The sequence below is a fragment of the Mastomys coucha genome, unplaced genomic scaffold (genome assembly GCF_008632895.1).
Source record: "Mastomys coucha isolate ucsf_1 unplaced genomic scaffold, UCSF_Mcou_1 pScaffold8, whole genome shotgun sequence".
NCBI lineage: Eukaryota > Metazoa > Chordata > Mammalia > Rodentia > Muridae > Mastomys > Mastomys coucha.
The window spans coordinates 4,698,823-4,709,947 of record NW_022196914.1 but is presented as its reverse complement, the minus strand read 5'-3'; the positions used below and the strand labels follow the sequence as shown (position 1 = coordinate 4,709,947).

At 39.1% G+C, this 11,125-nt stretch overlaps 1 protein-coding gene across 5 annotated transcripts in view; it reads right to left on the bottom strand.

Moving 5' to 3' along the window:
* Nucleotides 1-11,125, bottom strand: part of Cplane1 (ciliogenesis and planar polarity effector 1) — a 94,685-nt gene that overhangs the window by 44,356 nt on the left and 39,204 nt on the right. For 4 of the 5 annotated variants that reach the window (XR_004115585.1, XM_031359817.1, XM_031359819.1 and 1 more), the window contains 8 exons: nucleotides 10,751-10,909; nucleotides 9,750-9,858; nucleotides 7,324-7,618; nucleotides 4,737-5,673; nucleotides 2,567-2,709; nucleotides 1,553-1,719; nucleotides 946-1,016; nucleotides 183-262 (listed from right to left, as the gene is read on the bottom strand). Coding sequence is in view for 4 of the 5 variants with exons in the window: in XM_031359817.1 (XP_031215677.1) it covers nucleotides 183-262; nucleotides 946-1,016; nucleotides 1,553-1,719; nucleotides 2,567-2,709; nucleotides 4,737-5,673; nucleotides 7,324-7,618; nucleotides 9,750-9,858; nucleotides 10,751-10,909 (1,961 nt within the window). In the remaining variant the exon portion in view is untranslated. The remainder of the gene's footprint in view (nucleotides 1-182; nucleotides 263-945; nucleotides 1,017-1,552; nucleotides 1,720-2,566; nucleotides 2,710-4,736; nucleotides 5,674-7,323; nucleotides 7,619-9,749; nucleotides 9,859-10,750; nucleotides 10,910-11,125) is intronic. The other variant, XM_031359818.1, reaches the window with a different exon arrangement.

Below are 11,125 nucleotides of genomic sequence, written 5' to 3'. Positions count from 1 at the left end.
GCCTGTGGATCAGGATGTAAAGCTTTCAGCTACTGCTCCAGTGCTATGATGACCATGGACTCTGAAACAGTAAGCAAGCATCCAGTTAAATGGTTTGTTTGATGAGAGTTGCCTTAGTAATGATGTTTCTTCACGGCAATAGAAAGGTGACAAAGACACATGTCATACTTTCTTTTCCTTACCCATTCTGTTCTGTCAATTTTGTATCCACACTGGTCTCCAGTGGTTCTTTCCTGGAACACTGAGCCTCTTCTGTGGAATGCTGTAAAAGTCAATAGTGCCCATACCCACAATGAAAAGAGGTGAAACACATATGCATGACTGTTGCTGTATATTTTGAATTTTACATTAAATACCAATCTAAAAATCAAGGGACAAAATGAACCTTACAAGGTTGAGTCCTGCTCTGAGCACGTCCTTGCACATGTGAACTGCCTTTAGCCCATCAGGATGAGCTATTGAGTCTATTAAAGGAGAAAGGTGAGGTGTTGCCTGCAGTCTGTTTTATAAATCACAAGTAAATTAACTTGTGAAAACTACCACAAAATGAGGAAAAACTAAGGCTATTTTTTTTTTAACTAATGCTTTCTTAAAGTAAGTGTTAAAATAACAGGAAAGATCTATGCTTCACTTAGAAATTTGGTTTTGAGAAAACAAATAATACATAGAAACAGCAAATCACACTGAAACTGAATCTCACTTCATAAGCAAGGAAACGCTCACACTCTTGACTAGCTTGTTACTTCAGGAAATAGAACGTTTCAGTGTCTGAAATGTTCAGGACATGTAATAGAATCTCAGAGAAAGAGAAATTCAGCCTTCTGCCTACAGGGCAATGCACCTGCAACAGACAGCAGCTTTGCCTTAGCATATAGTATAGTGGGATAAGCATGTGAGGTGCATTAAGCACTAAGTCACAGTCACGCATTTGTGTGTGTTGCTTACCTCTGATGAGAGCTGTGATGCTGGCATGCAGATGACAGCACTGGGACCTCTCAGTCTTCCAACAGGTCCTTCTAGAAGGATTAGAAATGAAGGGAATGCTGATCGTTAAAGATAAAGTTTTCACTTTCTCTCTCTCTAAGGTTTAGGAGATACTGCAGGAAATGATATGCCAGAAATATTTTCTAACCTCATACAAATACATTTCAAAAACACCTAGAAACTACTTCTTCACCAAGTAAATGCCAGGAGAGCCCTGAGAGACCTTTCATTGGTTTGTGTGACTCCAAGCAAAGCTCCTGGAGTTCTGTCTCAGGTGTGACTGTTGGGGAGAGGCCCACAGTGGATCCACAGAAATCAAGAGTCTGATCATCACTGCCCAGGCATGGTAAGTGATTCTACTAATGTAAAAATGTCTTGCACATTCTCAGTTCTATTAGAAAATCAAGTTATAAGTAAGTTAATATGCTTGCATTTCAAAAGATATCACTAATCTTTTACTTATAAGCTATGTTCTAGGCAAATATATTTAAGAATAAAAGAGTTATTTTGGATGTTATTAATTATAAATTAGTAATGCCAATGGAAATGATAACCTGCATGAACTGACCTTCAGAGTCTGAGATGTGCACATGCATCTCATCTTGTGTAAGTGACTCTGCTTCTGAATGATTCTCGTCAACATCTACAGATTCTCTCTCAGTCCTCTGAGTAACAGGAACAATCTCCTCATCAGCTTCTTTCACTCCACGGTTTTCTGCTTCAGCTGGCATTCTACTAGTGAAAATATAGCCATGAAAACTAGAATCTATTCTTGGAGACAAACAATTTCTCAACATCTAATTCATTTTTTCAACAATAAACAAATTTCATTTTCATATTTTCTAAGCTTTTAAAAAAAATGTTTCTTATATTTCTGATACATGGAAGGGCCTAGCTTTCATTTACTCAAAACACTAGAGTAAATTCAGCTTATGCAAAACTCGTGTCTTCACAGAGGAGTCATCATGCTTTTGCTGTGGTATTGGTCATGTGCAGGTTACTGTCCCTCTGTGGCTACTGCTGTCCAAAGCTTAGCTCACAGAGCAGCAGTGCTGGGAGGTGGTGGCTGCACTGAGAGGGCCGGGGGAGGTGGTGGGGAAGGGGTTCACAGGTTGCTGAACATGTGTCTTTGAAAAGGATGATGAGTCCTGGCCCTTCCTCTACCATATACTTCCATTATGACATCCTGTCTCAGTATAGACCTAAAGCAATAAGGCCACCAGCCATAAAGTGGAACCTCTAATACAGTGGGCCAGATAAACTCTTTCTCTGTAAGCTGCCTACCTCATGTTTATCAACATAGTGACAGAAACCTGACTTACTGTTCTCAAATAATAAAAACTGTCCCTACTGTTGTCTCATAGTAAAGGGGTTTTTCAGAAGGAATGAGTTCCTCCCTCGGAAGAGACATGCTAAGCCAATGTGGAGAAACATAGTTTACAATGAATTCCAAGTACTTCAGGAAGCTTACATTCTGTTCCTGCTGTTCAAAGGAATTCTCATTCTTTCCATTTTTAAGAGCTTGAGTCTTCATCCTAAGCCAACAGACCTCCTAAGGAGGAAGATATACACAGCGACTTACTTGCAGACGCTTTGTCGGTATTCACTCTGGTCATTTCCCTCCTCAGCTCCTGCCCGAGCTGCTACTGCAATTGGAGAGTCAATATCAGTGCTGCTCTCCCTCTCAGCTGCCACTGGAGACTCAGTGCGATGACTCTCTAGAACCTAAAGAAACCATTTTAGAATTTTATATGGAGTATTACACCACTATTTTTAAAAAAGATTTTATTTATTATATGTAAGTATGCTGTAGTTGTCTTCAGATCTCCAGAAGAAGGCATCAAATCTCATTACAGATGGTTGTGAGCCACCATATGATTGCTGGGATTTGAACTCAGGACCTTCAGAAGAGCAGTTAAGACCTTCAGTGCTCTTAACCTCTGAGCCATCTCTCCAGCCCCACCACTTTTTTTAACACCACTTTCTAAAACCATACTTTTATATCATTCATATGTTATTTAGAACTGATTAATTCTTTTATACATTATTTATTGCACTTGTGCATCCAATTATTTTTTTTCTAGAAGCAATGATCAAATCTTTAGTCTACCTGGAAAAAGCAAGTTTGACTTCCTACATAAGGCACAAAACCCCCATTCTTCAGCCAGGCAGTCGTGGTGCACACCTTTAATCCAGCACTTGGAAGACAGAAGCAGACAGATGGGATCTCTGAGGTCAAGGCTACTCTGGTTAGTAGTGAGTTCTAAGACAGCCAGTGCTGCACAGAGAAGCCCTATTTCAGGGGATTTTTTAAAAAGGAAAAGAAACAAAACCATTCTTCCACATATTTAACCAATAATAACTCTGGTTTTGGCCATAAAACAACAGTAGTAAAAACTGGATGCATTCATTCCCCTCTGCTTGCCATTATAATGACATCTGGGAACTGGAGAGATAGCTCTGTCCTCAGATCCCTTACTGTGTAAGCCCAAGGACCTAGGTTAGACCCCTAGAACTCATGAAATAGTCAGGGGTGGCACACAGCTATAAACCCAGCCATGGGCAGGTAGAAAGGATCCCTTGGGCTCACTGGCCAACCAGCCAATCTTCCTAGCAAGTTCCAGGTCTGAAAAAACTAAATGGATGGCACTTGAGAAATGATATCTGAGGTTGATTTCAGGCATCTGTGAACATGTGTTCTCTCTCTCTCTCTCTCTCTCTCTCTCTCTCTCTCTCTCACACACACACACACACACACACACACACACACACATAATTTCATGATCACATATGCACCTCATGTACCTAAAAATACAAGTGACTGGGCTGGAGAGATGACTCAGTTGTTAAGAGCGCTGGCTGCTCTCCCAGAGGACCTGGATTTGATTTGATTCCTAGCACCAACTTCATCATGGCTTAGTACTGTCCACAACTCCAGTTCAAGAGATCTACCACCGTTTTCTGGCTTCCTCAGGCATTGCATGTGTGTGGTTCACAGACATACATACAGGCAAAAACCACCATACACACAAAAATAAAAGGAAAAAATGTAAAACAATACAAGTAATGTATTTGTCTAACTCAGACATGTGTTACCTAGAAACACATATTTCAAAAAAACAAGTACCCTCATTTCACATAAACTTTATACCTTAAAATAACAGAAATGGATATTTTTTAAAAGGAAAGAAAAACTTATTTAAAAAAAAAACAGAAAAAAAACAATGTCCACACACACACACACACACTTCTTCAGCACTGTTTTAGAAGGAAGGTCTTTGCCATTAGCTTATTAAAGAAAGACTGATAAGCTCTGCTTCCCCACAGCTAGTTTTCTGGGTCAGATTTTCCCACCTATGTCTCAAGAGTTTAAGTGAAACGTCCCCTAATGCATTTGCTGAAAACTTCAGTAGCAAAAAACAAGTAGCCCAGTCCCTTTATCAACTAACGCCTGAAACTTAAAAGAGAAAAACCAGAAATGTAAAAATATTTAGGATGTTAACGTGTTTTCTTCCCTGTTTACTGTGTACAAGCAGAATACATGACAATCCTCACAGCCCCCCTGAAGGCACTTATACTGCAGTTTTCTCAAAGGATGAAAGGAATCTCCTTAAGAAGAAACAGAATACACTGGGTGTATAATCAACACTTCATTAATTTGCTATTACTTTAATAAATTCTTTACAGAGTAAAAACACTTTTAAACTAGAATGGTACTTTCTTCACTTGTTTTGAGCAGCTTATGTAATTACCTTAACAATGCCATTTTTTGCAGTATATGCGGCAGAGTAGGGTTGCTCCAGAAGCCATAAGGAGGTAAGAATGGCAGCTGCAGAGGTCTTCACACGAATTACTGGACTGTATTTACAGGGCAACCGAGTGACTCCAAAATCACAGAGCAGTCTCCGATCCGACCAGCGGATCATCCACTCTACCAATCTCCCCGCATCGCCGAACATGTTCTTAAGTGCCAGAGGAAGGTCTTCCCGAGGGGGGCCAGCACTGCCCTGAAGAGCTTGGAACCTGTGTCTTCCGGTTTTAATGGACTTGGGAATCCAAAAGGAGTGGCTTGATGATCTCTGCACTGTGGGCTTCTCTCGTTTGTCATCTGGAACTCTATAAATTGGCTTTTGTTTTAAGCCAAACAATCCTGCCCTTCTTTTCTGGTTCATGACTTCAGGCAGAGGGTTCTCTGAGGTGCTCCCTGACTGGTTACCTAGTTCTGAAGCTGATAGGGCCTGGCTTTCTAAATTTTGGGCACCTGCACTGTTTAGAGAGGACAGGTTTTCAGATTCCTGTGACTCAGGAGTGACAGCAAAGCAGGAACCAGCTCTATATACATTCTCACTGCTGGTTTTGCTCTGGCGTCGTTTTAATGTTGTGTGTACATCAAAAAGTAAAGAATTAAGTTCATGTTCTCTAAGGCGCCCAGAAAAGCTTGTCAAAAATGGAATGCCAGGATCACTAGAACAAAGGTCTCTTTCAAGAACATAACTCAAGAAGAGCTCAAGGAAGTTAATGTATTCATCATCATCACGTTCAAATTCCCAAACACCAATTATAGGCAGTGCTTCTTTCCCTGATGTTTCATGATCTTCTTTCATTTGGGAGTTTTCTTTCTGATTACTTATTTTCTTTTTATCACTGGGCTTACCAACCAATGCTAATTCCATATGACTTGGGGCATGCCTATGGTATATTAAAAAAAAAAAAGAACAGCAAAATTAATTTAATCATTGTTTAATTATTAGTATTTATTTCATAATGGATTTTAAAAATATTTTCTGTATTGATCAAGTCATGTATCTCTTTTGTGTTTCAATTGCTTATCTTTTCAATGAAGCATGATGAACTATATGGTTTCTAATAAGTAGACTATTCTACAAGGTTGAAGGATCAGGGAGGAGGAGAATTGGCTTAGCAACTGAGAGCACCAGCTGCTCTGCCAGAGGAACTAAGTTTAGCTCTTCACACTCATGTCAAGTAGCTCAAAAGTATTTGTAATTTAAGTTTCAGGGAATCAAATGTCTTCTTATCTCTATAGGAACCAGGCATGCACTTGGTACACATACATACACATACAGTAAAAATATATATTTTTAAAGCACAATATGCAAAGGGAAACTAGGTATAATTAAAATGTGTTCACATAAGGTTTACTACAGAAAAAGAATAAGAGCGCTGTCAAGATGGCTCAGCAGGTAAAGGCATTGACTGCTCTTCCAGAGGTCCTGAGTTCAATTCCCAGCAACCACATGGTGGCTCACAACCATCTGTAATAGGATCCCGTGTCCTCTTCTGGTGTGTCTGAAGAAAGTGTCAGTGTACATGCATACAAAAAAATAAGTAAATTTAAAAAAAAAAAAAATCTTAAATTACAAGTTTATACACTTGGGGAGAATCTGCCAGGAATTTATGAAGAGTTCTAAAGATGAGTATGCAAGTGCCTTCCTTTGGGTCCTCAAACATAACAACATGGTTACCCAATCACTTAAAACTACAAGCTGTGTATCTGTTATCTGGAATTCTTGGGACCAGAAGTATTTTGAGTCTGGGTGAGTTTTCTTACTAGTTTGGGGGGGGGGGGGGACTGATATTTGTATATATGCAATGAGATGTCTTGGGGATAAGGCCCAAATATGGAAGCTTAGTGCTTTAACAATTATCTGTAATGTACAAGGGCCTGGGTTCCTACTCCAGCACTAGAAATGAAACAAACGTCTACTATGTTTCAAATAATCCCATAATCCTTACTTCCTAGTGGCCTGAGAAGTCTATTTAGTATTATTTAGTGTATTGTGACTTTGACCTCTCATAAAAAAATCAAGCATGAATTTTCAACTTTTAGTATTTTACTGAATTTTAAAGCTGAATTTTATATTTTAGGTTTTTAAATTAAGTATATTAACTTTGTATTTAAATATAAAGATTAAACTGGGCATGGTGGCACAATATTCAGGATGCAGAGGCAGTCATATCTCTGAGTTCCAGGCCTGCTAGCTACATAATAAAATCTTGTCTCAAAATAAAAACAAACGTCACACCCAACTCCTCACCCACCCTAAATAAATCTAAAGATTATTAAAAAAAAAAAAAAAAAAAAAAAACCAAAGACCTCAAGTCACTCACTGATTTGTGTCTACTCATCTGTCATCTCAGATGTCAAAGCCATTCCATAATCTCAGTAACATTTACAATGAATTTCAAATATATACACTTGCAATGCCCTTGTGAGTTAGAGGTTGGCACTTATGAGGATTCTGGGATTAGAAATAAGCTCATCATTTGCACTCTCATCAGGAGGAAGTGGGTACTTGCATTACAACCTCCCTGGTGTACCTTTGATAGAAGTGTATCCAAGTTTTTTCTTCCAAAGACAAGGTTTCAGAGAAGGTATCTGTATCACTGTGTAGCAGAGAACTGCCCAGTTCTAAGGTGAGTGTACTTCTGCTCACACTGGTCCCCAGGGAGCACCTGTCAGCAGCAGGAGCAGCAGCTGGTTTGTCTTCTTCATCCGGCTCCCATATATTCATCTCAAAAGCACCTATGTTCCTCTGCACACGCTTCAGGGCTTTCACCCTCACTTTATGGGCAGACCGCAAGACCACAGACATCAGTTCCTCCGTCTGAGGACCTACGGGAGAAAAACAAAGTCCTCAGGGTTCATAGAAATGTTTCAACTCAAGATTTAAAGCAGGCACAGGAGTAGTAATTGACTGCAATGCCAGCACTTGGGGGAACAATCAGGAGGATCAGGACAGGTTCTGGCCAGCCTTGTCCACACATTAAGTTCCAGACCATCCATGGCTACAAGGCTGTGTCAAAGAAAGGAAGAGAGGGAGGAAGAAAGGAATCCAGTTCTGACTGGAGACATGGAACCAAGCTAACTACTAAGGTTTATCTACACATTACTGCAGATTATGCTTTCTTCGATATTTGTTGGAAAGCTATTGCCCTTTAGAGAACTGCAGAAGCTGAATAAGAGCCATTCATAATAATAAATAATAATATATAAATAATAAATTAATAATAAATAAAAATAATAATAAAAAGCAAAGAACCCAGATTCCCTCACTCCCCTATTTTAAAGGCGTATTATAAGGGGAAATAATTTTGGGGTAGGCCAGGCTTGGAAATGTGCACCTGCACATCTTACCAACTCAGGACACTGAGATAGGTGAGTTAGAAGACTCATCTCAAAACCAACAAAACAAGCAAACAAACAAATTCCACCATTGCTGCAGAACGTACTTCTGATATAGATAGTAGATGCTAATGACTTTCTAAAAACTCCTTCACCCTGATGGGCTTGCCTCATGAAGCATGTCAGTGCCTTACAGTAGGAAGTCTCTGAAAACTGGTTTAGAAGAAGAGACCCATAAAATGAATGGCTACAACTGTACAGTAGTAAGGACTACAGTAAAGAAACTCAAGGCCAATCATGCCACTGAAAAGTCCCTCAATGCAAGAAATGAGCAAGTAAAAATGCCTCATTTTCCTTAAAAGACATACAATTATGAATAAAGAATGACAAAGATTATTTTCTATTGTCACTGAGTGGGAAAATAGAGAATATTTTTAGCAAAAATAAAGGCTTCCTTACTATAAGTAATGAGAAATAATAACAACAATAAGGTTTTCCCAAGATTGTATATTAAAAATTTAAGCATTACTAATATAAAAAGAGGATATTTTAGAAGATAGAAAAAAGTATCAAGAGGTATGTAAGTGCAGGTTGCACAAGAAGTCAGTAGTACTTCAGTTAAGACAACAAAAAAGACAGTTTCAGGTTCTCCATGGCTGGTGTAAGTTTGGTGGTAAAGCATGAGCAAGACCTGGAGAGGCTCCAATGCTCTGCATTGTCACAAAAGGTGAGAAGATGGGAAGGCTACATGGCAGGCTTCATATTCTATACATTTTGCCACAATGGAAAATCTCCAAGGTCATCTTGAATGTACAGGATAAAATAAAAAACCTAAGTAACTTTAAGCAAAGAGAAAAAGGAGGAGCTTTCACTAAATACATGGAGTGCACAGACTACATGATCTCTTTATTTCATTTTGAGGGGAAATTCTTCTGTGTAGACCAGAATGCTTTTGAAAACATGAGCACAAGTGATCCTCCCCACAGGGCATCCCAGACCCTCTGCTCATCTTCTATCTGTCTCTTGCCTTGTATAATCCTCTCAATACATATTAATCAAGTAGGTAACAAAATAACCATTTTAGTTATAAATAAGGAAATGAAGCCTAGAGCAAAGGCCTATTTATATATTGAACAACTTGACTAAGCCACAGTTACTGACAGAGCTATGACATGAAGTTGGCTCTATTTCATTGCAAACCAATGTAATTAGTTCTCCAATGGGGTCAGACATCCACTTTCTCATTCTTTACCTTTAGGGATGGGCAGAAATTCAGATACCTGAATGGCAGACAGCAGATACTTTCAAAACAAGAACATCTTGGCTGGAGAGATGAACACTCCTGCTATTCTTCCAGAGGCCTGGTTCAGTTCCCAGCATACACATCAGGCAGTTCACAACTCCAGCTCCAGGGGAACTGAGGTCTCCAGAGGCACTTGCACACCCATGGCACACACACATACATTTGCACACCCATGGCACACACATACACTTGCACACCCATGGCACACACATACATTTGCACACCTATGGCACAGACACATAAATAAAAAGAAATCCTTTAAAAACAGAACATATTCAACAATATGTATCCATTAAATATCTGAGAAACAGCAAATACCTTTCACAATACCATGTTTGAGTTTCTGCTGAAGAGAGTGGTATTTTTCTCTTAAAGGAACCCTTATTGCCTCAGGATTGGGAAATGCTTTCACAAAAATTTCTGCTACCTTCAGGAAAAAAAAATGTTTTATGAGTAACATCAGTCATTTTCTTTCTCCATTTAATTCTTCAAACACTTTAAGTCAGAACATAAATGTCTACTTAAAACTCTTTTGTTGTTCAACCAAGCTACCAGAAATCAGCATAGTTTTTCTTCCTTTTTTATTGTATTTTAAAATATTTGACAAAATTATGTATATTCAAGATAGAGGATACGATGATCTGATAATTTATCAGCCAAACTAGCATGTCAATCACTAAATGTAGTAAAAGCTGTATGTATGCACATGCACAGTAAGAACACTTTAGATCTACCTCCTTCATTAAACTTCAGTAAATCATAGCATATCATTAATTTATAGTCACCATGCTGTACACTAGCTCCTAGAACTAATTCATCTTCTAAATCCAAGTTTGATCCCTTTAGTCAAGATCTCTTCATTCCTCCTTATTCTTTAAAAAAAGTTTATTTTTCTCTATGTACTCAGAAACCAACATTAAAAAGAAAATTACACTGAAATGGATCTCAGATACACTGATCCATTAGCCTCAAGGATTTTTGGAAACTGTTCCAAAAAGCAAAGAGGGTATTGGAGGCTTAAGAAGAGAGAGAAGGATGACTACTTACTGAGGGATGATACGACCACACCTCTACCACACCTCTACCACACCTCTAACTCCTCCCTCTTCCCAGCACACCCCCAGCCTTGGCAACTACCATTTGCTCTCTGCTTTAATGAGCTTTAGGGTCTACCTGTGAGACTGTACCATAGCTATCTTTCTAAACCTGGAGGGTATTATCCAAAGTGCAATCAATCCGACAAAAAAGGCAACATCATCCTTAACTAAAACAACAGGGCCTATTATTCAGATTTTTTTTTTAACCAACAATCATATTACCTTTCTGATTGGTGGCAGTTCCCCAATAAGGCTCAAAATTATATCTTGAATAAGTTCTTCCATATTAAAAAACCGAGAAAATGGTAGCATCCTGCAGGCCCACTCCAGTGCATGAAAACAGTGCTCAATCACACAAGAGTCAAACTCCACCTCAAGGTCCTGGGTGGATAGCAAGAAAACTGTCTGTTCAGTTTACATGGACAGAGCAGAACAAGTTCAACAGAATAGTTTACTACAAGCTGGGCAGTAGTGGCGCATGCCTTTAATCCCAGCACTTGGGAGGCAGAGACAGGCGGATTTCTGAGTCCAAGGCCAACCTGGTCTACAGAGAGTTCCAAGACAGCTAGGGCTACACAGAGAAACCCTGTCTTGAAA